We start from the raw sequence: 26,332 nt of genomic DNA, 5'->3' as shown, positions 1-26,332 counted from the left end.
CCTGTTTAAGCACTTTCCGTCTGTCAAGATTTATTTCGCCAGAGGACTTTCCAAAAAGGAAGAAAATAGGCCTGTTGCCATATTCTTCCAAAGGCTCTTCATACCTTGAAATATTTCTGATATCAATTCTTGATGGGAGTTGTACAATGTACCTTCCTTCATAAGGTGTTATGGTTTGGGAATCTTTTTTTTTTCTTCCTTTAATTTTCATGTCATTTGTTTTAAAGTTGGAGGAGACTTGTGGAGTTAAAATGCCAGATGTGGTGATATTCCGTATTTTATGGCATAAAGTAAGCAAAGAGCTACAGCTGAAAGATATCACAGCCTTCAATCACTGCATTAGATACTGAGATGTCCAGAGGTGGAAGGGATTGTTGTTAACTGTGCTCAACTGATGGGCAGACAATAGAGTTGGAACACAGCTCTTTTTGGAGTTGTCCTATACTGTATACTCTGCATATAGAGGGTGCATCTCGCAATACGACGAGGATGAGTGTTGGGCAAAAACCCCAGGAGTCGACCGTTTGAGTCTTTGACCACACAAGCGATGTGTGACGCATCCAACAATGCTCCCAGTAGTGAGCCAAATGTGATGCTGACACAATCATGATGCATCCATTCTGAAAGTTCACTGTGAAAATTTAGCTGATGTCTCTGTATATGCAGCCTTCGCGTGGTTCCTGCTGATCAATCAAGTACCGTATCATTGTAGTAAACACATGTTTGCAAAGACCACGTGGTGTGCATCCATTTTATATTGTAGATACTGCTAATGAATAATGTGAAAATTAATCTTGAATTTTAGCTGCCCAGTCAGGCCACCAAAAGATAGCCTTTGGGGAAATTTGGTGGCCTGACATCAATATTTAGTGGCCCTGGGCCACTGGGCGCCACCGCTAATATTGAGCCCTGCATTGACAATCCATGCTGGCAGATCCAACTTTAAATAGATTTCATGTCTGTATTGCTCATTACCTCTTAAGAGATCGGGGGGGGGGGGGGGGGTGTTTCATAAAGCTGTTCGTAAAGTTATGAACGACTTACGAACGACTGGTGATCAGTTCTGTGCTGAATTATTGAAATTCTGATAAGTATAGCATATCAGAACTGATCACCAGTCGTTCGTAAGTCGTTCATAACTTTACGAACAGCTTTATGAAACAGGGCCCTGTTCTTGTACTGTTTTACATTTTGTTTTAGTTTTGCTCTCATTTTTGCTTTGATCTCCTGTGACACTCTCCTCAAATCATATTTGAGGAGGCCCTCAATTTAAGACCCTCCTCAAATTGTATTTGTTCAATTGTAGTTTTGGTTGATTTTTATGTAATATTGGATATGGATTTGGTTTGAAGGGTTGTACTATTAGCTGTTCGTGTGTACACAGCATGTGTCCAATGTTTATACAGGCTCTCATGCGGCGAGAGTATCAGTAATGATAGATACAAAGCATTATAAATGTACTTTTTTATCATTATTATTACTCATATTTTTTTTCTTTCACTCTTTTTTTTTACTGAATGACTTCTGGCCTCCTTTTCTTCTATCCCCCTCTACCTACTTCCTCAAGGCTCCCTCAGCCAAAAGCTTGTGGTTTTCTTAGTCACAGAATGACACTCTCGAATTCATGTTACGTTATGTGTGAACAGGTAGGTGTTTTTAACACCTCATGGATGTATATTTATATGTGCGCATGTACATATAAATTTGTGTGTATTATGTAGGTGTGTGTATACGTGAATGATATAGGCCTTTCTGTAGGTAATTTAAAGTTTCTTTGCACAATTTGAATCGTTGCCAGTGCAGTGTATGTACGTGTAGCGGTGGTAGCGTCTTGTCATGAGCAGATGTGGAGTTGGTGTCATGTCTTATTAACTCGACCTCATGTGATGGCGCTGTTGCCGCCCCCTCCATTAGCCATAATGTGGGGGGACACATGTTCCACATTCGGGGAATCCGCAAGGTATTGGATGAGTGGATAAAAAAAAAGCACAAACAAACAACAAACAAAAATGGAGCTTCTTGGCTGATTGTGTGTTGTTTGGGGTGGGGGGGGGGGGGGACATACATGTACGTGACTGTGGGTTAAACAGTGACTCAACACACCACTCATACATTGTGATTTTCCTAGCATGAAAACAGAGAGAGAGAGAGAGAGAGAGATAAATAGATAGATGAATGGATTTTGAGATCAAATACAAACTATAGATAAAAAGATGTGTGATTGTGTGTACCGCCAAACCTGCCTTAATGACCACCTTTATGTTACAACACCTTTATGTAACATGTTCATGCTGAAGACACTCAAGTCTCCTGAAGAAAATTGATTTACATCCCATTCACACTTAAAGCAAAAAAGCGGTTCTAAAGTCTTTTCGAGCAGCCCCAAGCAGCCTTTCAGCTCAGTAAACAGACAGAATGCAGAAAAAGAGCTCAGACCAGATCAGGTTTGAAAACCATCTACAGGGTATGGTCTTGGAGCCTCCTGAGGCAGCCTCGAAGAGCCTTTGCTGCAGTTTATATATGCTGGAGGTTTTCGAGAAGCGGCATTCCTGCTGATCCAGAAGTTAATTTCTAAAGGTCATCGCTAGGTGGCGTGAACAAACCTGCTGTCGTGACCAATTGCCACTGAAAAACGCCTCATAGCTTACACACTTTTCGCACTCAATCAACAGTTGTGGTTATGTAAAACATTAAAAAGTTCATGTCATATGCAGGGCTCGACACTAACGGTGGCCCGGTGACCCGGGGCCACCAAAAATGAAAGTCGGGCCACCAAATTTCAAAAAAGGGCAAATTTGGTGGCCCGCCTCGGGCCACCAAAATTTTATGAAAAGTATGTCAATAAATTCGTAACTTTTTGCGCCGGAAATTAGCAGTTAAATTTGTTCAAAGGATGGATGAAAAGGACTGAATGAATGCCTGAGAGTGAGTGTTGCAAGTTTGTTTAAGTTTATTTATGAGTAGATATGTCCAACTTCAAATTCTTACTTTCATAAATCTTAAATATTTGACTCATTTAAAAAAAAGGACTTTTAATGTTTTTTATTGTTGTTTTTTTTCCGGACACCAAATTTTTCTCTCGGGCCACCAAAAATTTGAAATTTAGGATTTTGGTGGCCCCATCAAAAAACAAACAAAAAAGTTAGTGTCGAGCCGTGTCATATGTATCAGAGGGAAACTCGGTTACCATGAAATTGGAAACAGACAGGGCCTGCTTTGGGCGGGCTGGCCCGTGCAGTATGATATGAACAGACATGAGACCGCAGAGAACCTTTTGCAGTATAAACAGGGTAAAAAAAGAAAGAAACAATGAAACAAACAAACTAACAACAAACCAAATTTATGATTTGCAGAACACATATGAAACAACTGACCTCATAATGTGTCAATCAATAATTCTGCCTCCGTCAAATTGAACGCAGATAAAGATCTGAACTCAAAATTGCACTGTTCCACATCTCGGATAGCAAGAAGCAGATGTTGCACACATGGCCATAACACATACTATAATGACAACTATTCCAAAGTGGCCAGTAAATGTACTTTATCTTTTTCCTCTTCTCTCTTCTCTCTTTTAGAAGTTAGATCAAGGGGCATGTGTAAACACTCACAAACTTCTTCCTATGATCATCAGGGATTTTAAATTTTCAGTTTCTAACCACAATGTGTACATATAGACCTATCATGGCATCATTTCCGCAGCCAGTCTTGCTTGTACCAATTGAGGGATGCTCTAGGAATTTTTGATCATTTAATTTTGTCTTCACCTACAAACTTTGACCCCCTCTGCTTCCTGCTTGGTTTACACCATGTTCCCAGTGGCCAAGGTACGGTAAAACAAAGAATGTTCTCATGCATTTTAAATTTGCGAGCGAGCGACAGCATTCGAGAAATTAAAATGCACACGCAAGTTCTTGCCTACACAATATGCATTGAATGCCAGTGGCAAGTCGCGAAAATTTCATACTGCGAGAAAGGCCGTTGGCACCAATTCGCGAAATTTTCATGGCGCGACTATATCGTATTTTACAGTAACCCCGTTTGGGTAGAAGGGATACTGAACTCTCCTTCTTTCCTCCTTGCTCCAGTGAGCATGTAGCTAACAGACGCCATTCTCACAGTGTTTGGTCAGGCTAGACTACATATGAAGAGTTTGGTAGCAAAAACCGATTTTTTTTTTTCATTTTTGAAGATTTTGAAGTACGGTCTCTGTCATAAAGTACAAAATAATACCTTTTAAATGATATATTGGTCACTACATATAAGGTACATTACTGAAGTTATGGTCAAAAGAAGCAAAAATTTTCTCATTATTCTCTTTATTTTTCTTGACCTTTAATCGCAAATATCTCCATTTGGCAAATATAGACTTATCGGTTTTTGCGAACAAACTCTTCATATATTTCCCATTGCGTCCCACTCAGACTGCCTCCAAGTTTTGTTACAGCCCATTACTTGTTGTCAGGTTCATTCCAATTACTACGGCCTACTAGGTGTCTCATCAGTACCATAACTGCCGTGGCAATTTTTTTGATGGTTTCAAAATCTGACAGGGTATCCACGGCAGTCGCGGCCTGTCGTGTTTGTCCATCCTGTCCCCCTGTGTTGTCTCACGTCCATCCCGTTTTGTCCACAATGGTCTGAACATGGCATAAACATAACATTTGTGTGCATGTATCATGCCATGAATCCGTAGAATCATATTATGGATTATGCAACAATCCTTCAAATATGTCTGTCCATGGCAATACAATGTATGTGTAGCTCAAAATTATAAACGCACATGCATGAACAGGGGAATTGTTCTTTGATTTGACACAGTCATTACAACCAATGCAAATGTATTCCTCTTGTAATACATTTTAAGTGAATCCTGGTCGAACAAACAAATCCAGAGAACATTGTAAGAATGGAGGGTAGCCTTCATTATGCATGCAGTATGGTGGCATATTATTTATTAATCTTTTTTCCCCGCTATGCTGTTGGATCAATGGGAGGGACACTATGAAAGATCACAAAAAATGTCAAATATGATGAGAATTATGATAAGTGCTGAAACTAAGGATAATAATGCTAATGATTGTGATAGCAGTGATAATAATAATGCTAATAATTATCATCATCATTATCATTATCAAGATGATTGTAAGGACAGAAAATAGCCATGCTTGAAATTTTTTTTTTCTTAACATATACCATATTTGTTTTCTTATGATGTCAAATTTATATTGCAGTTTATCAATGCTATGTCTCCAGATTTTTTCAGGATAGCATGATAAAACTTTAGTCACACTTAAGGTTGAGGGTTACACTGCAATAATACAACTTGTAACTTAATGTGAGAATTCACATGTGAACAGGTCTGTGGCAGGCATGGGTCAAGTTAAGGAGGGTGTGATTTATATGGGGGGGGGGGGGGGGCAGTGAATGGGGCATTATCATAGACCCTGAAGTGGGTAGGGGTCCTTCACCTTTCTTATAACCCTTCTGCCACACTGAGGGGATTTTTATTTCTGATTCCCATGCCTTCAGATTGTCATAATTCTTCAAATAAACACTCTAGTGACCATTGGAAGTGGACATTTTTTTTTTCATTCTATTTATCTATTTTTTTTTTTTGATTGTGTGTGCAAAAAGTGCTGTGACTTCAAACAAAAGAACAGAATGAGAGTGCTTTTGTATTGACAAAGGCATGTACATGAAAATTGAATATTCTGAGAATGCAAAGTGTGTATTTTGAATCTCTCTTCTTTTTTCCAGGGGATAATGACATCATAGTTTGAATATGTGCTTAACAACTAGTATCATCACCATTCCATCATGATATAAATCTATCAATTTGATCTGCTATTGCAAGAAATTTCTACCAGTCTGTTTTTCTGATCTTACTCTGTTTATTCAAGCAAATTTGAAATATTGAATGGGGTGCCACTTTAAGTCAGTGAAAAGGTAAATCCTTTGGGTCTCCCCCCCCCCCCCCACCTCCCTTCCCCTTTCCAATGACTGACAGTCATTAGCTATGATTTAGTCACCTCAATTGTGGGAGAAACATTTGATTTAAAATGAAACCGAATTAAAAAAACCCCAGTGATACTTGAGAATCTAAAACATTGTGATGTGCATTCTCTGCAGAATATGATCATTTCCGAGATCCATAAATCATCTTTCAGTTTGGAACCCATGAATTTGTGGGAATGGAGTGTCGAAAGTTGTCACTCTCACTTTTTATTCTAAATGGTATCCTATACCGCCAAATTACTCACTCACTGTTGTGCTTATCATGAAATCGAAAGTGCGTGTTGTGGATTAGACTCCAATTTATGTAGGCACGAGATTAGTGATCGGAACATAAACTCATATCAAACTGGGCCACATTCCTGTGCATACGTGCGAGCAACAGATGTAGAAACAGTCGATGTGAATGAGGAATGATTTATGACAGTAAGACATGATAATGATGAATTTGCGTTTTCTTTTATTTTGAGGCCATTAGCAAAAAAACAAAAACAAAACACAAAAATATGAGAGAATAGGATATTAAAGAGAATTAAGTGTCACCATATTTGGCAGTTTGGTCATAATTATATTACACACAAATTGTAAATCAAATTTTAACAGTCTTTTGCTGATTCATATATTTTATGTAACAAAAAATGAATCATGCTTGGAATCACAAACTGCAAATTTACAAGACATCTTGAAAAGTTTTCAAAGTATACAATCAATACAGTTTAGTAAAAAAAAAAGTATCTCATCTAACTACACTGTACATGTGTATCCATTTATTCATATAGCTTACCCAAATGTATTGAATGAATACATATGTTTTGTTTGCTTATAGAGATAATCATCGCATTGTCTCTCATAAAAGGTATCATTACACTTCTAAGATGGGAGTCGGGTGGAGCTTTAACAGTGGAGGGAGAACTGAAAGGATGACTGCAAAAATGGGGGCATTCCCGTACCCAGCCCCTCCCCCCCCCCCCCCCTTCCTTCAGACACACTATTCATGATTAATGGATACAGATACTGGATCAAAATGGATGTCAGTTTGGGTCATATTTAATGAGGGATGTACTTAGGAAGAAATTTGCTGAGAGGAGAAGAGAGACTGGCATTGCAGAAAGAAACAGGTGCGAACCAAACAGGGATGTTTGCATTTCTCGTGGCGGTGTGGTGTGGTGTGGTGTGTGTGGTTTGGTGGAAGAGAAAAGAAGGATAGGATGAAGAGGAAGAAGAAAAAAAGATGTTGATGATGATTTCCATGGATTTCGTTTCTTGTGTTCTGTTTTTTAGGCCAGGACAGTTTCACTTGGTGAAAAATTTGTTTCTTCTCTCTATGAAATGATGGGCTGGTAATGAAGATGGACGACATATACAGATTTTTTTTTTTTTTTTTTTTTTGGTGTGTGTGTGTGTGTATGTGTGTGTATGTGTGTGTGTATGTGTGTGTTAGTAGTCTCCATCCAAGGAATAATTTTGGGGGAGAAGAAGCCGGGCTATATAAATGTCAAGTTGTTAGTGTGTTGTACTGCGTCGTTTCAAATTCTTCCGTCCGATCACATCTGTTGTTCATCAGGTATGTCGCACATGCAGTCCTTTTGATCGATACATTTCTTTGAAGTCAATTCACACTGTCGTAGAAAAAAAGAAGAGTATTTGATAAATTGCAACATTTCAATGAAAGTTGCTGATGGACAACTGCACCAAAAGTGACATCTTGTTGCACAAGAATTAGCATGAGAACAGTAGAGCTGGACTCCCTGTTTCAATCATTATCATGATGAGAATATCAAGATGAGAATGTTTGTTTGAAGAGAAAATCCGTTGGACTGAAAGCCACATTCCAGTGCAACTATGAATTATTTGAGGAGAAAATTCCTTGGATTAAAAGCCACATTCAAGATCAACGAGGAATTTTGAATATATATATTATTTTAAATATTGAGCTGACTGGATGTAAATTTACATACAGCAAAAATGGATAATTTCATGTGAATAATATTTCACGCTTGGCTGGGTAGGATGAGATTTGCTTGTTTTTGATTCCGTGGAATCGAGACAGACTCTACTGGAGCATATGGCAAGCAAAATTTGTTGCGTGCTTTTATTTTTACGTTAGTTTCTGGTTGTGTGAAATGAGCGAAAATTTTATCACTCCAAAATTTCCACTTTTTCAGTAGGCCTACATCAATAGTAAGATCGAGTTTTTGCAAGAAAACAGTGCTCACACTGCTTGCTTATTATCAACTAAGTGCTGATCTAGAACCCCAAGTTTTGTTTTGTGTTATTTTTATTTTTATTATTTTTTGGGGGTGTTTGCTTGTTTGTTTGTTTTACAAAAGCTGATATGTTAGGCAAGAAGGTGTTTGTTAAGTTTCACCAAGGTGCCTTGCCTTAAAGGGGAAATCCAGTCCCAATATAATTTAGTCTGATAAGAAAGAGTATTCAAAATATTACGAGTTAGACTGTAAAATTTTGATCAAAATCGGGTGAAAAATAAGGACGTTATGACATTTTGAAGTTTTGCTAATTTTTCAGGAAACAGTTCTTGAATGGTCGATATAAATATGCAAATGGAAAAGTGAACATGTCATTCCCTCACAACTTGCCATATAGGCCTACAAATGTAGTTTGTACATAAAATTTTGAAATTTCCAGTTTTTCATTCAAACGCAATTATGCCCGAGGCATAAATCGTGGTATATCTAACTGGTCACTATTCCGAAGTTATTCAACCAGAACTAACATCATGTTTTAGACTTCAGTGACAGAAACATTGAGTTTTTGTCATTTTTTGTACACAATCAATGGAAAATTGTAAGGTTATGACATGGTTAGCTCACTCATTTGCATATTCATATCCACTGTACAAGAACTGTTTTGCAGAAATTAGCAAAACTTCAAAATGTCATAACGTGCTTATTTTTCATCCGATTTCAATCAAATTTTTACCATTAAACTGGTAAGGTTTTACTCTTTTTTATCAGACTAACTTATATTTGGACTGGATTTCCCCTTTAACCTACAAAATTATATCTAGATATCACCATTGCTTTGACAAGTTTTCATATGTAGCCTTTGTAATTGTCGTCCTGGCCAAGGCATCTTGGTGAGTTGCAATGAGTCTTCCTTCATGCAGTACTTTTAATCATCTAGAATCAGTAGCATAACTCGCCCTCAGAAAGAGAGATAGTGAAAAGAAAATAGATGTTGGCGCTTTGAAAAGACTAAGTGACAGAATATTAAGGACGCAAGACTCTCCTTCGTGGTAGCAGATGACCCCCCTCCATTTTTTCCCCCCTCTTTCTATTCCACCGGCTCTCTTGTGGATTGTAAATTGTAACAAATGAAGAAAGTTGTTACAGCTGAAGTTTCAAGGGAAATAGGGATATGTCTGTTCAGCCACAGTCGGCTAACAATCACTCATGATATTCGTCTTGGAGAAGAGAAAAAAAAATAGTAATAATAAGGACAAGAAAGTTTTTTTAAGAGAGGAATTATTTATGGCACTGTGAATGTCTCCACTTTCTTCAGTTGTTTCTGAGGAAGAAAAAAAAATGTTGGAGACGGGATGAGAAAAGGACAGAGGGGGAGGGAGAGTGACGGAGCAGGAGAAGACGGTAGTAGAAAGTCAATTTTGGGCGGAGTTTGGTATTGCCCTGTAGGGGCGCTGGGGATTGGGGGGGAATTTATGTCGGAGTGCCGCGCGGGGTTGTTTGGCCATTGTACATGTGTCGCTACCGGTTTGCGGGCACAAGCCCCCGTTTGATGGCCGATGGATCTGAGCCCCCGCTGGAGGAGATTTTACACCTGTTGTGATGCCTTTCGAAGCCCGTTCGGGGGAGAGACATGTTTATGGGCATCTCGCTGGGGTTATGTGTCTCCCTGGCTCTTTGGGGCCCCCCAGCTCTCCCCTGCAGCTAAAGCTAGAGAAGAAACCCTGTCCTACGGCTCTCCAACTTGTGCTACATCCAAAAAAAAAAAAAAAAGTTATTCTACCCCCTTTTTCTCACTCTCCCCCTAGCTCTCTCCTTTCCTCCTTCTCTCAAACTCTGATGTTTTTTGTTGCCCTAGTTGTGTAAATCTCCCTCACGCAATAAGCATCCCAAACACCGTTAGCAATTTGTCTCTGTCACTTTCCACTGTTCTTTTCTCCTCGGCACATTTCGCCCCCACCTATGATCCGACACCCTTCATGTCATGTTATCGTGGGTTGTTGGTTTATTTTTTTGTTATTTTTTTTTTATATCCAGAACTTTTACTCCAAAGAAATGTGTTTTCCCCACTCTGTAATCCTGGTATTGTATCTGGAATGTACATGTACTAGCTAGGGCTCAGTGTCCTGAGGAAAAGAAGACCAGTAATATTGTAACTTTCCTTTAAATATAGGCCTATATGTTTTATTTTCTGGGGGGGGGTGTATTGCAATGTCAGTCTTTTGTAAGACTACACTTCTTGTGCCTACACTACTGTATAACAAGGTTTTGATATACAATGTAAAGAAAATTTTGTTATAATGCGATGTCAAAAAAGTTGTTCCACTGGTATCAATTTTTTTTTTCCAATTTGAAATCAAATGTGCTAATGCTAAGTGATAATTTTTAATATGACAAGCAGTTTCTGCCAAAACTGGTAAACAGTAGGTTGTTTTCACATTGGTAATACATAGGCCTACATATTTCTATATTACAGCCATTTCGTGGACATATTTCATCTCAGCAAGGAGTTATGGTCTATTATATCCCTCACAAAATGCATCTCGTCCTCTGATTGGTCGAGATCACTGTAAACAACAAAACATAATTCTACCATACAAGTGCGCGAAAAAGACTATACTCCCTAGGGAAATGGTAAAAACTATACCACGCTGGTGATTTTCGCGCCTTTTTTGCTTCGCGACGCGAAATATTTCACGTGTAAATGAATGGGTATCGCAGCACCTTCACTTCGCGAGAGATTTCATGTACAAGTGAATGGGTATTGCGGCGCCTTCACTTCGCGAGAACCACAAGGCACGCATACACTCAATACGTGTAACGTTAGAGAGACTCAGAGAGACTCTTATAAAGCCCTCATTCTACCTAAAAAGATGTTCATGGCATTGTATTACGTTACAACAGAGTAGGCGATATCGTAGATCTATAATTAGACAACAACAATAAGCAAGCTAGGGCTCTTCGACGTACCGTAGGCCTAGATCTATTCTTATATCTAACGAACGTTGGTTAGGCCAGTCTCATTTGGCCCTGGTTTTGAAGATGCGTGTCGTGACTCGTAACCGTTTAGGTTAGAGATATATGCCAATAGAAGGTCATTCAAAGGATTTGAATGCTACCCAAAGTATGATCCCCTAACTACGGTATGCTAGATTTGAGGTAGTGTCTATGCCTATATCCCAGTGTAGGACTGTCGAAGTTTGGGGAGTTCATGCTTCCCCGTTTGAAACTAAGTTGGTCTCGCAGTACACTAACTCGAGCGACCCACCCAAAAGATGTTGACAAACTGCAGTAGATAGTAGGCCTGCTTATGCCATTATTTCTAACGTTAGCGCAAGTTAGATCTAGTTAAGCCTGAACGTTAGTTCTACCTGTTTAACAGTAGACCCTAGTTCCTGTAATCTCATCCTAATAATTTAATTATTTTTTAGAGTGTCTAACGAGTTAGCGTCTAATGTTAACTGTTTACGTTTAGAACACGAATTTACAGTGGCACTCGATGCTTTAAAACTGCTAGAATCTAATCTAACCTTAGACTCGCTGTTACTGAATGCTACCCAAATTTACAATGTATACTTGCATTTTTTAACAGGAAATGATAGTCCATATTCATGTACAGACAGCTAGGTAGAAAGACGACAGAAAACACAATCAACTGCAGCTCACAGTCACATCGTTGATCAGCTCGAGCACGCACATCACCGGCACCAACGTAGGGCCTACTTGTTGACAGATCGGAGGCGTTTTGCATGTATGAAGCGCGTAGTGAGTTTGCAGTTTTCGCATGTTTACCATGTAGTACGTTGTACAGCAATGCACCGAGTACACTTTAGCGGCTGAGCGCGCAGTTGTCTCTTCATAGTACGCGTACGCGCTGCCCTCCTGCTGAACTGCTTTCCCGAGCGTGAATGACTTGTCAATCTTCTTGAAAAGAGTAAAGCAAGATGCCCTTAAAAAAGGGGGTAAATTACAGAATACCAGCAGTCGAGTACTCTTAAATTCATTGGGAGGGATATAAAACAAATATACCAGGCCATTTTTTCGAGGCACCGGTTGGAACTATGTGCCTTCGGTGACTTCAGTAGCACTATTTTCTTCGGGGCTGCGCCCCTCAGAAAATAGTGCTACTGAAGTCACCTCATGCGCATAGTTTCAACCAGAGCCTCTCAGGCCTGGTATATTTGTATACTATCTACTTGGTCTCAACAAATTTGGTTTCAGATATATCAAAGAGCTTTAGATAGTCACGCAGTAACCTTCTGATGATATATTACAGTACATGCACTAACTGTGTTGCACCGCAATACCCACACCTCCTACATCCACTGAAAATATATATGCCTAAAATTGGATTGGACATGGATTAGCAGCATTCTTTTAGTTCTTAGTGATTAATTATGCGCATTTCAGTAGGTGCAAGAAGAGTGCAAAGCTCATAAAGCAGGATCACCCCCCCCCCCCATATTATCATCTTCAAGCATCCCCCACCTTCCAAGAAACTACCTCTGCTTCACACTGTTTGCCTTCCACCCTTTTTCTTCTACCTAAAATATTTCCTCTCACCTGTGAGGAAAGAAGGCCTATACTGTAGGCTATATGCCAAATATTTTGCGAGTTTTTTATTTTCACGAATTTCACAAGTCAGGTGCTATTTGCAAATTTAAACTTAAAAAGACATGCAGATGAAATTGTCGGGAAGTCCCAAGTGGTGAAAAAATAGACTTGCTATTCTATATATGGCGTATAGGCCTGCAGTATATTTTTCCTTTATTCAATTATTGCTTCTCTTCATTTTGCATCCATCGTTCTTTTCTCACTTGAAGAATTTTTTGTTGTGGTTCAGATTTTGTGTTTGTGTTTTGTTTTTGTGTTTTGTTTTTTTTTCATCTTGATGTAAGGAGGGCCCTATTACTTTGAATTATTGCCAAAGCATTGTAAGCCATTAGAACTTTCAAGTGTTCTTCGTCGACTAGTAACTCCTTGGTATATCGTGTTGTTTTATACCTCACTCCGAACCAAGGATAATAACTCAGTTATGATGCAGCTGTCGAGTATTTATGACGAGGGTTTTGGCCCCCGGCTGTATGTTCTTCATGGCTTATTCAACATGTACAAATAAACAAGTTTGTGTCAGTTGGTTATCGTTCTTCTATTTGTGTGTGTGTGTGTGTGTGTGTGCAACAACAATCTGTGACAGCCTTGCTTAGAATGCAGCTCAAGGGGCAGATAAACTTTTGTTTATTTTTAAAGTGTAAGCCCTACCTGATGGTTGAATGATTGTATCCTTTTTAGCAATGTTTTCTATGAAGAATTGTGTAGGCCTACATATATGATTATATAATGCATAAACATTCACGCACATACATGTATTATACGTCTATGCATACATAGGCATATGCATGTGTATGTATATATAAGACATCAGACCCAATACAAAAAAAAAAAAGATCAAATTCTTGAATTTGCCAATGAAAATGATAATAAATGTGCCACGAAACTGTTAGGCTGTAGGCCTATATATCCAATGCATGTATCAATAAGTCTTCAACCCATACAAATGTATCTGTATCCATTTCCCTGTATGCTGCATGTGCAGCCTGCCCCCCCCCCCCCATTTGATTAAAAAAAGATTTTAAAAAAAAATCAGTGACAAAAAGCCTGTCAATCAAAAAACAGTAAACTTTTGAAATCAAAACATCTTGCCTCGAACACTCCCTTCCCTTATATGACAATGTGTATATCCCCCCCCCCCCAAACATTAATATCATTCACACGAACAAGGCAGGGAAAATGCACCTAAAACTTCAACCTGCTCAGTATTTTAGAGGTTACATTCTCTGTTCCACTGAAAGCGTTTTGACCCTGTTCCCCTGTCAAACATGGTTGGAAAATTTGTGAAAATATTTATAGCAGTAGCATGGAAAAGGAGGAGGAGGAGGAGGGGAAAGGGGGGGGGGAAGAAGGGAAAGGAAAAGGGGTGGGGTCAGGAGCATAAAACCTATGCAGGCATGCCTGCCTGCACATAGCTGTCATTAAAAATCTTTATTGAAAGTAATAAGTGCGATAAAAAGTGCCACAAATCATGCTAGACTGCCTAGCAGTGACTGATGATGGGCTAGTATCGCTAGTATAGCTGAATGCTACCAAGACTATCTAACCCTCTCTGTACGTATGTGTGTATTTTTTTTTGTCCTTCTTCTTTTTTCTTTCCCCTTTTCTTTCACTTTTCTATGGGAACATTCTGTTTTCTTCTCATTCATGGACAGCAATTTTATTTGGCACATGATTGCAACATTTTCATGTCTTTTGTCGTTGTGGTGGTCAGGCCCCCCTTTTTTAAATTCCTTTGGGAATCAGAGACATAACTATGAAGTTTGGAATATGTGGTTCTGTTTATATCAAAAGGCAATTAGCCTTCATTCTGTTGAAGGCATTATGGATATCTTAGATATGCAGTTTGGGTAAGACTTTAAAAAATAAACTTACAGAGCAAAGATAATTGTCTTTTGGGGGATGGGGTGGGGAGAGGGAAGGAGGGTTGTAGTGCAATACGTTGCCCGGTTCTGACCAAGAAGTTTAATTCTATTTAAATTGTGCTGGTGATGACACGCAATCACAATGGCGCATACACATACAAATGTAAGAGGCAATTTTTCAATGGGGCTATTTCTCTTTTATGGGGAACTTGATACAAGCTAGGGCAAGTGTACCTTCTTGATTCATTCAAACCTGTGTCAGACATGCCTGTGTGCCCATACTTAGGGTTTCCTCGTGTGATGATGACTTTACAATTTTTACTCTTTTTTTTTTTATTATGGCTGGGACATTGCTATCAGGTGATTAAAAGGTGTGAGCCGAAGGTGAACCGGAGGTGCGATACTGTTTTAATGAGACCATCACGCCGTCCATGAAATGGCACGTTTAGGCAGCAGCGGGTGTGATAGCAGGTTTATGCCTTTGTTTTTTAGTCCAAGCGAGGGCGTGCTGTATCATTCTTCTCATACCTTTCCTTTGCAAAGTTTTTCACATTCTTTCTTCTTCTTTTTTTTTTTTTCTTCCAGCTGGTGACAACAAAAACAAAAACAAACACTTGCCAACATGAAACAGAGCTGCCAACTTGTATGTTTTTACCATGTCTCAAACGATCCCTATTTCTCATCAAACATAAAATCAAATCTTTCTTTTTTATTATGAATGTGTTTTTCTGAAATTTGATTTTAACACATAGGCAGATATGCAATTTACCATCTTTTAAAGGTGCATGTTCCCGGTGTTTTAGTCAAATGCATACGTGGGCGCACGGCGCAAGTTTCCTATAGAGACGTACACTATCGACTCCTCTTTAGCGCTTACGCTGTGGCCCACTTCCCCGAGTCCGAAGAAGTCCGATTCTCTGTAGTCAGTGGTCCGATCACAGTTTGGCTCATGATTCGGCTGAGGGGGATGACAGCTTCAGCAAACTTCTTTTGTGATGTCATAATAAAAAGCACACATGCACGCACCCTGGCATTACTACAGACTGCGCGATGCGCAGAGAAGACAACGTAGGCAGCGTTACTTAGCGACACCTACGCACTTTACTCTTGATGACAGCTCAACTTCGGTAATCTTCGTATCAAGGCTAACGGTGATCGGCAGTATCATCAACAGCGCCCTCTACACTACCGGGACTATGCACCTTTAACCGAAAAGTGATTTTTGTCTTCAAATTTTTTTAAAGTATCTTTTTTTCACTGAGCATGTATACCATGGACTTACGGGCATCTTGATCTGTTCTCTTTTCTTTGCAGAGTGCCCTACACTGGGGAGCCAAGCACGGGAAGAAAGAAATGATCAGACTGGTGGCTGACAGGGGCATTGATATCAACATGAGATCGGTGAGAAATGGGACAAGGGACCAGAACTGATTCTTCAGTCTCTGCAGTAACATTAAAACGCTGAAATCATAAACATCAACATTGGGTATCGATCTGTCCATAGAAAACAAAACATCCCTCTCGAAACACACAGGAATTTACACTTACAGTCTAATTAACATTCAAAAGAACTTTATGACTATTGAAATCTTCACGCAGCACATCATTGTCATTCCATAACTAAATCATAGTTCAACCTTAAACAGAAGAAAAGAAGAACAGTATTATGGTTTATATTACATTAACTCTTCGTGGAATTCTTTTCTGTGACATATTCATGGATATTACCCAAAGAACATAGGTCTTAAATGTATTTTTTTTTTGTGTGTGATTTTTTCATTTGTTCACCATTCCCGTTACCAATGCTGATGTATGCTACATTCTAACTTGAACAAAGTTGATTTTTAGGCAAAATTCAGGCAGATCATTCATTGTCAGAGAAGACACATATGTGTGTGTGTGTGTGTGTGTGATAACATCATCATTAGATCCTTTTGGAGTGGGTCTGGTGTAAAGACTATCACACACATGTCCTCTCCCCCCCCCCTCCCCCCCCCCCCCCACCACCACCACTACAACCACATTTCAATTCAACTGTACTCTATGATGAAGGCATTTGTGTTGATTAATTACATACATATGCTATAATGATATCGGTGTTTATTTAATAGCCCTGACTGCAGACATCGGAATATGTATGTGGCGCATCGCCCATGCTAAATCATCTTTTAGCATGCCCGGAGATCTTAATGCCATTTAGTCACCAGTGGTCAGCAATTAGACATCCAGTGTGGTAAAACAGCTAGAGCTGAAAGCAGTGCATGGAATTTTTAAAGAAGAATTGATATGTTACGGAGAAGAAAAAAATAGTTTGTGGATATTGATATCTACTCCAGATAGCTGTTGTATTCAGTGAATGTCAAATGACCCAAAGGCTTTATGAATCCATGAAATGAAATGGAAAACAAAGTGTAATCATGCATGTAGACCTTACGTAGAGTTTTCAACTCTTTAAGATAACATAGTAACTTTTTGTTTTTGTTGTTACTGCTGCTGCGGCTGGGGGGGGGGGGAGGGTCGTCAGATGGCTTACTCCTGCGTAGATGCGTAAAACATATCATATGAAATTAAGAGTTATAATTTTTTTGTTGGTATTGTAATTGTGTCACCACTTAGGTTGTGGGGGTGGGGGGGGGGAGAGGGGTGGGAAGGGGAGATCAAGAAACAAAATAGGGAAAGAGTCAGCCATCTTGGTATTTCAGTCATCTGCAACCTCGCAAATCCGTACCAGCAGCTATTATTAATTACTGCAAGGGGATCTTGATCTTCAAGCAAATTGATGGGGATGCAATAGCTTAGAAAAAAGAAAATAGAATTAGACAAAGATAGAAGAAAGAAAATGTTATCCATTCCTCTTGTCTGCGCAAGAATGCGGCGTTCAGAAATAGTCCCTGCGGCGGCGACTCGTCCTCTGCGTCCCGAAACACTTGCCGCACACACATCATTCAGTCGTGGCGCAATGGGACGAGAGCTCTTTACATGCGACCTTCTGCATTCTTGCAACAGTTATTAGTTGCTACATGATGTTCTCTTGGAATTACAACAATGGTATTTGGTGTATGGCACAAGACAGAATAGGAGATAGCTTGATAGAGAGAGAGAGAGGGAAAAATGTTGCCTGTAAAAGTTAATTGTTGGTGTGTGTGTGTGTGCGTGCGTGTGTGTGTGTGTGTGTGTGTGTGTGTGTATGTATGTATGTTTGTGTGTGTGTATTAGGTATGATTTATGGCTTGGTCTGGGACTTCGTAAGCCGTCTGAGTGATAGCAGAAATCAAATCACTATTAGGTGGTGTGGTCTAGTCTCGTGAGGGCAGGCTTCGTAATGTGCTGGCTGCCCGGGTGAGAAGCGACACCGGTTCAGATGTACACTTGATATCTGTTCACAGTGAAAATATCTGACAGATCAATGTGTTTCCATCAAAAGATTTGGAAAAATGAGCACTTAGACCTACTACAGTATACTTTTAATATACACACCTGCACATATCATTCAATCACCAAGCACATTTCTCCTTTGCAGTTCAGTGGGAATTCAATGGGCAACTTCTTACTTTTCAATAAAAGTTCAACATATGACTTGATGGAAGTAAAGTTTGTGTGAAGGGAGACACGAATATGTCATTGTGGTAAAAGTCTGTAAGACTTGGATCGAGGGTCAGATTCTAGCTGAACTTGTATCCTGTAGAAATGCAGCGGCCCATGAAACCCCCCCCCCCCCCCCCATCATTGTGGTACCGAATGCTTGTCTTCTTTTTCCCCCTTACCCACCCCATCCCTCAATGTTTGAAAATTTTTTTTTGCCTTTTAACACCCATCGTGCCATGCAGCAGGCTTTTAATCCAATGTTGCTTGGAAGTTGGTTTGGATTTTGGTGAATAGGCCTACAGTATATGATAAATTCAAAATCCATCCCAGCAGAACAACATTTGCATCCATGAGAATCATGCAAAGGTGCTGGGAAGGAATTATCGATTAAACCGTCACTTAGACAATATACCTGGAAATGATATGAATTTCAGAGATTGAAGCAAGCAATCACAGAAATAAGAACAAGCAGATATATTTCAGAGATTAAATTTTGGACAAACAAATACATGTATGCTATCATTCATCTGAAATATTCAAAATAGAGATCCAGCAAGTTTCCCCAGTGTGAAAAAAAAAAAAAAATGCACATAAGTTTTTACATCTACAGTACCTTATAAACTGTTATTTTTTGCAGAGGTTTAATTTTTATGAATTTCACGAATCACTGATGGACCACAAATTTAACAACACGCAAAAATGTCACCATGCATTAGGGTGATAGTGCCCTTACAATAAGCCATGATATCAATTCACGCAAACAACATCTTGTGAAAATGTCTGTGACCTCCTCATTCGTGAAAATATCTGTATGGGAAAATAACTTTAATATACAGAAGTTGAAATGGTACACTCGTACATCTGCGTTTCTTTGTTTGTTTGTTTGTTTGTCTGTTTTGAGTGGGTTTGTGGATGGCAATAGGGTCTGGGAGTGCGAGACTGGCATCGCTGATGACAAGGAGGAAACACAAGTGCAACACAGAGCAATTACACATACCTGGAATAGCATGGTGCAAACAATACTGGCATTGAGCCTCAGCTGTCACTGAGCCTTATGAAGTACTGGCTCAGCCCAGGAGATTAAAGGATGAATATCCCCCCTTAGAAATGATTTTGATATCCCCCCTCTAACACCCCTCCTTCCCACCCCACCTCCACCCCACCTCCACCCTCAACTTTAATATACTCATTGTGGTTACTTTTCTCTTGACCTGTCACAGTTCAGAAACTTCACAGTTTTGCATTGAGTATAAATATGATGATAAAAAACAAATGCACAAACACACACACACCAAAAAAAGAAAGAAAGAAAAAGGGATCAAGTGCTTCTATTTGGCTCCTGTACTTGAGCCTATGATTGAGATTGGTGAAAATAGCGTGGCTTTTCCTGGTTCAAGGAATTAACCCAAAGCTTGAGCTCGCGCCTGTAATCTGCTCGTGCTCTGAACTGCAAAAGGGAGACCTGCAGGACAGCTTGTTGTTATTCTAAGGCACTTTGGCTTACAAACAAAAAGTGTTGTGCTGGTGAAACCAAGATAGAGGTATCACATCGTAATGGCAAATTTTCTGTACTCAAGATATATGCATCACAATGGAGACTTTAAAAAAAGGAATTAAAAAAAGTGCCCAAAATGAGCATTTGCCTAATGTTTGTCTACCTAGATAGGTATGACAATTGATGTATTTCTAGAGTAATCTTAAACATCCAAGTTTGTTAAGGAACATATTAACAGGATGGATAACATCATTGTGACATTGTTGCCAATGATAGTGATTTTTTTTTTATAGAAATTTGTTGTTTTGGGATTCCAAAAAAATTCTGAATGTGTAATTTCACCTGCAGACTAGCTCAAAGAGATTAAATTTTGATTGCTGGTAGTATACTAGCTGTTATTACTGTAGTAAAAAAGTCTGGAAAAAATGTTATTTCCTACCTGGTCAGAGGATGTCATTATCCGGTCCCCAGATACACCGTTTGAGAATCACAAGTGACATTAATGCTCTGTATGGGCGATGTCGTAACGACTCTTCCGCCGCCGTAATTTCCCGTACGATAAGCAGAAATACCAACCGAAAAGATTGATCTAATTAGCAGAATGTGCTGCATGTGGGCTTAATTTCCCATTTATAGAGTTGTAGTTAAGACCGAAGGTGGAAAGACTTGTAATAAAAGATGAAAAATAAAAGAGAAGGAAAGACTAGGGGGGAAAAAATGAAAAAGATAACCTAGGCTGACTATCTTTAACAGGATATTTTAGGGCATGTTAAACTGGCCATTAACTCAATGGTATGTCCTTCATGGGGAGGTTAGAATGTAGTTTGGCTTTTTGATTCATGTCTCCAACTCCTGTCAGACTCGATGTTCATAACATCCAAAGGAAATCCTCAAACCTCCCGTTCATCATCTGGGTATTAAAGGACATATTGACTCTCTCTCCCTCTCTGTCTCTCTCTCTGTCATGAGATATTGAGCCCTTTCAGATTGTTCAAAGAACCTCTTGGAATAAGTGTACATTGATGTTCCTGGTCCTTTCTGCTTCATACTGTAATAAAAGTGGAAATTTTTGCGGTGTTGAAATTTTCGCGCATATTTTTGCGTGCCATATGTTCCAGTAGTTGATATCTTGTTTCACGGAATTAGAAACACGCGAAACTCGTCTTGCCCGGCCAAGCGCGAAAAATTAGTCGCGCGAAAATATCCACTTTTACAGTACGGTAAGTGATTTTTGCATTCCAGTCTGAAAGCGAACTTGTAATGTGTTTTTCCCAACCCAAAGTTTGTGTATTATGTGTGGCCGATCACAGTCTTGAGAATTTTCCAATGGACAGTTGTTTCGAAAGACATTAAATCATTTGTTGTGCAAGCTATGTGCTCTGTGGTTATGTGTGTGCAATGCGTGCATGTAGGGCGTACACGCATTGTATGTACACACGCTTACATGCATACGTTTTAGTAGGCGCTGAGCGTTTGATTGACGGGCCACGAAGCTTGTGGTGCAGAAGTGTGTAGAATGTCGTTTTTCGTGTGTAGTCGTAGGGTAAACATTATTTGAAGTCTTGACACCCGGTAATTTGAAACACAGAAAATGAGAATAGAAATAAAGTTTTGTAGTTTGAAAGGGGATTTCAGTATAATTGTTTTTTTCTGTAGAAACTAGGCAGAACTTGGTCTACTGATGCGGAGTAAATGCACACTGACCCTCTTTCATCCATTTACTAACAGCTTGTCATGTTTCACAACATCATTGCAGTAGATGAGTTAAGTCCTAAAAATTATGTTCCTGTAGATGTTCTGATGAAGCGTGCTCACACAAACGTAGAATGATGTCCTTTTACACTCCATGGTGAAATGACGGCAAAGCTTCGATCATCTCAGCCGCTCTCCCCTACAGGTTCCCAAATCTTTTCGTGGCCTTTAACCCCATTTTCAAAGACCCTACTTGGTGCAGAGGCGTGATTTACGACTTCCAGAAGTGCCCGTCAGTCTGATCTCAAAAGCTCTAGGAACAACAAAGGAGGAGACTACCACAAGAAATCCCCCCTCCCTCTCCACTCCCCCCTCCCCACCCCCAAATGCAGGTAGAAGTGTCCACACAGTGGCTATGTTTGTAGAGAGTTGGACTTGTCTACTGCAGCCACAGCAGGGGTGAAGTTTTTGAGGGAGGGGTTGCAGTAAATGACTAAGAAAAAAGGATTCTTGGTCAGACAGGACGGTGACAGGAGGCAGTTATGTGGGATGATAAATGGACCTACAGGTGAAGCTGTGTGTTCTCCCAGTGGTGGCAAGACTCTTGCCTAACTCTAGGTTTCCTCATTCTGCCTAACTCTTTGCATGCTTGCTTCTTTCTCCGTTGAGGATGAGTCCCCGACTATACTCAGGCAGGTGTCTATGGGAAATGTGTGTTGTAGCAAAATCAGTCCATCCTCAATGGGTTAAGACACCTCTGTAGATATTGAGGACAGAGTTTAGCCATTCAAGGTTTCACTTTGTCAGAATGATACTGTAAGTTCTTATGAGGAGGTCAGGCCATGTTTGATATCAACATGGTAGTGATCTCCAACCTTCAAGTTGGAAATGATAATACAGTGCATTTTTGTTATGGGAGGCAATAATTTTGTGAGTTGTTAATTACCTAAATATCAGGCCACTCACAAAAATTAATGCAAAAAAAAAAAAGGAAACTTTTCATATACAGCACATGTGAGCTGTCCACACAAGAGCCTGATAAACTGGCTGAAAACTGATTTGACAATTAAGATTTTTCAAGAATCTAAGCTCTTAAATTATATCAAACTTATCCTAAAAACTGCCACAAGCAAGCGACGAGAATGCTAGCTGTCAGATAAATACAGTTCAGAAAAAAATGGGCTTTGAAGTTCATACACAGTCAAGTATGTAGGAGATGCAAAGGTAACTGTATGCTAACACAACAGATCAGTGGAAAACACCAAAGTACATACTTCATTCAACAACAACAACAAAGTTTTTGAATTCCAATCATTCTAACATTTTCGTGATTTCTGACATTAAATTCCCTTCATTTCACCTGTGACTTGTGCAATATTGGAATCTTTTGGACAGAAAAGCAAGATTGTTCGTCTGACATGTCTAACATATGATGCATAAATTAACTCTCCAATTTTGCCGCTTTATATCTGTAAACATTTATTGTTGCTGTTGATGTTTAACCCAGATGTCTTTTGACCTTTTTGATCGCATTTGGGCTGTATGGATCTTTTGTCTTGTATTCTGATGTATTGTCAATATTCTTTGCCCAAAATCAGTGCTTGATAACTGGTAATGATGTACAGCTGTAACTACAAGATTCTCCCTTGCCATTGAAATGAGAGATTTAAATATATATTGTACCGGAGATCAGAATTGATAATGTATATTTCTATTTTCCTTTTCCTCCTGGATGCTTCCTCTATGATGGACCAATGTGACTGCAGCAAGGGGTAAGTACACTATTGTACACTTACAGGTGCACCATTTAGGTTTCACTAAAACACCAGTACCACAACACTATAACTCAATAGATGATGTCATATAGTAACCCCACAAAGCTATATATCCTCCCTGGGGTAACAAGACCTTATATCTCAATTGGCATACATCAAAATACTGCTAACTCACTTTTGAATATCCAAAACTCTAATTTGACCTTTAAAACACTACAATTATTAATGAATTCCAAAACAACATTTCCACATTATTTGACATCAATATTATTTCATTTTGCAAAAATGTTTCAGCGCTATAAAAGTGTATGTTCTCTCCAAAAAAGTAATGAGTTCTGAGATATGACGTCTTGTCAACCCTGGGACAAATAAGGTAATATAAGATCCGATGATGTTTTCTGAGTAGCTACTTATTTTTCCTTTTCTTTTTCTTTCCATGCCATCAAATGTCATTCCTCTTATGTTCCATCTTGAGAAATTTATCTTCTCACGAAGGATATTTGTATGGACATTACAGTACTGTATGTCATTACGCGTGCAATGTAGACTGAGTATTTTCAAGACAAAATACACACACTGAATATATTTGTATACTCATAATTTAAGGATGTTAAAGTCTAGAGCAATCACAACACATTGGACGTTAGATAAGGTCAAGTGATCAAAACTGCTTTAACGAGCATGCATTGTCAGATGATTTTCAGTATTTCTCTGATTTCTCTCAAATTCTTGTTGATCTCCTGTTTGTTGTGTTCTTGATTTTGTTTTGTTGCTTTTGTTGTTGTTTTTTAAGAAAGAAACAAAGATTCTCTGTGACAGGTTTACCCTCCCATGAAGGGAAGACTGAATGTTTAAAAAAAGACTCATACATTTTTATACATAGCAACAAGCTTTCTTGTCTTAGCTGACATGACATGGGGATTTGTGTCACTTTGGTTTTACCGTCAAAATCGTCAGAGTTGTCCTTGATAAATTGCGAAATTATACAAATTTCTATGTGACCTAATTTGAACAAGAAAGTGAAAAGAAAAGAAAGTGGTCCCAGATTTTGTTCCGAGGTCACGAAAGTGACATTTGTTGACATATTGAGGATTTAAAGATTGGAGGATGTTGATATAATACCTCTGACAATATTCGGTGAATTGCGGGTATTACTTGAACGGATTTATGACGAATTCGGTCAGAATGCCAACCGCAGTTTGTGCAGTATTGGGACAAAAAGCAACAACTAATATGTCACAGCGCAGAAACATTTAGCAATACCACTGTCTTGGCATAATTGCACCTGTCAATCATATTCGCAGTCACCCAACGAGCAGTTGTCGGAGTCGCAAGAAAGAACGTGACAGGTATTGTGCGGAGTGATGATTCCGGAGGGCGATTTAATGTTACCCTTCTTACTCCCCTCGTTGACCTTAGTCCCTTTTGATGCTTGCGAGACGGCGAAGGCGAAGATGAGACGCGTTGAGATGAGGCAATATGAAAGAAAGATTTTGAAGACACACACACAAAAAATCTACCCAAAACAATACTGTTCTTCCCTCCAGGCAAATCTTGTCAGCAAATCCCTACACCAATTACAGCACAAATTATTGTGATGCTTGTTATACCCCTGTTGATATGTTTTATGCAGAATGGGAGGAGGAGGGGGTTGGGGGAGGTTGGGGGAGGGAGGGGATGATTGGACAAATATAGGCCATAGCAGGAAAGGGAACGTCCCCTCGAATTTTGATATGATTTCAATAGGCCTGTAGATTGGTTTTATAATACGATGCACACCAGCTTTAACTTTTCTTGTACCTCGAGGAACATCGGATTTTTCTTTTCTTTCTCTCTCTTTTTTTTTTGTAGCCTGCTCAGAATAAGTTCAAGTTTACTTTAAACTGAAGGTGTACCGGTAATAGGGGAATGTGAACTCGTCTTTTGATTTATCCCACCAGACAGAAATGTGCATATGCACATAAATTTATATCCTCTAGCATGCATTCTCCTCCACCATGAGCAAAATCTTGAGACAATTAATCATCGTGGAAGAGATGATGAATCAATAATTTGACAGTATTAATGTAGTGGCTGCCGTGACTTTCAATATTGTCATGTTGGCGATAACTACCAAATGTACAGCTGGCCTAATAATGAAATGGTTGCAGCATGCACCACCTCTTTGAATTTCTAAAATCTTTATAGAAGGATATCAGCCATAGCCAACAAGCAATCAGGAAAGCACTAAATAGCTCTCTACCTCAAATTTAGTTTTTGTTCAAATGGTAGGATTATGCTTCGAATGTGTGATTTGATATAGAAGTTGAACGTTACACAGCATCATTTTATACTGATGCTCTCGATGCCAAATTTTGAAATAAATATCAAGGACACCATGGTTTAAGTGACAAGGAAATCAATGAAGTGAAAAATAAGGAATGTAACCTATTCAGAGAACAACATTTTGAATGTAGCACACCATCTTTCAGAGTGTAGTGGCAGCCGTTGCATAAAAAGACAAATTATTTTGTTCACATATGACCAAAGATGCCTTTGATGCAAGATTTTGTGTTTGATATGAAAGTAAGTATGACTTTACTCATATTTTTTGAGGCAGTCAAGATTTGAAATTTTTTATTTTCAAGTTTATCTTGAGTTTCGTATCTAGGGTATCTAAGGATCACCCTAATTCGAATTCCTTCTCAGAGTGTCGGTCCAGGGTTTGCAACAGTATCAGTGTAGTGTGATGACTGGCCACATATCACACAGCAAATGAATGAGTGTCGTATTTGCCTCGCAACGGTCGTTTGTCCAAGAGAACTGCCATAGAGTGACACTTGAATGACATGATTCATAGATGACCCTAACCATCATTTTAGTAATCAGTGTCTTGATTTGTGTTGGATTTCACTGATTTTTTTCCTTTTTTTGTTGTTGTTGTGTAGTCTGTTTGCCGGTGCTGCTTATGTACAGCCTTAAGTTTTTTTTTCCCTTTGGTGCATTTTCCCTTGCTTGGAATCTGAGACGGAATGGCGTTTCTCGCTTCTCGCTGGCTGCCGCATTTCTCGTGGACATGTAATTGTCCGTCCTCCCTTGGTGGTATCGGAA

At 39.2% G+C, this 26,332-nt stretch overlaps 1 protein-coding gene across 1 annotated transcript in view; it reads left to right on the top strand.

Moving 5' to 3' along the window:
• Nucleotides 1-16,000: 16,000 nt before the first annotated feature.
• The window catches only part of LOC139712172 (ankyrin repeat domain-containing protein SOWAHB-like), a gene marked incomplete at its 5' end in the record, with an annotated part of 30,497 nt that continues 20,165 nt past the window's right edge, over nucleotides 16,001-26,332 (top strand). The window contains 2 exons of the mRNA XM_071624011.1: nucleotides 16,001-16,096; nucleotides 23,234-23,239. Of these exons, the coding sequence (XP_071480112.1) occupies nucleotides 16,001-16,096; nucleotides 23,234-23,239 (102 nt within the window). The remainder of the gene's footprint in view (nucleotides 16,097-23,233; nucleotides 23,240-26,332) is intronic.

The sequence above is a fragment of the Diadema antillarum genome, unplaced genomic scaffold (assembly GCF_040938485.1).
Source record: "Diadema antillarum isolate AM-2024a unplaced genomic scaffold, OU_Dant_1.0 seq00001769_RagTag, whole genome shotgun sequence".
NCBI lineage: Eukaryota > Metazoa > Echinodermata > Echinoidea > Diadematoida > Diadematidae > Diadema > Diadema antillarum.
Note: the sequence above shows the minus strand (reverse complement) of the source record. Positions and strands in the feature narration are given on the sequence as shown.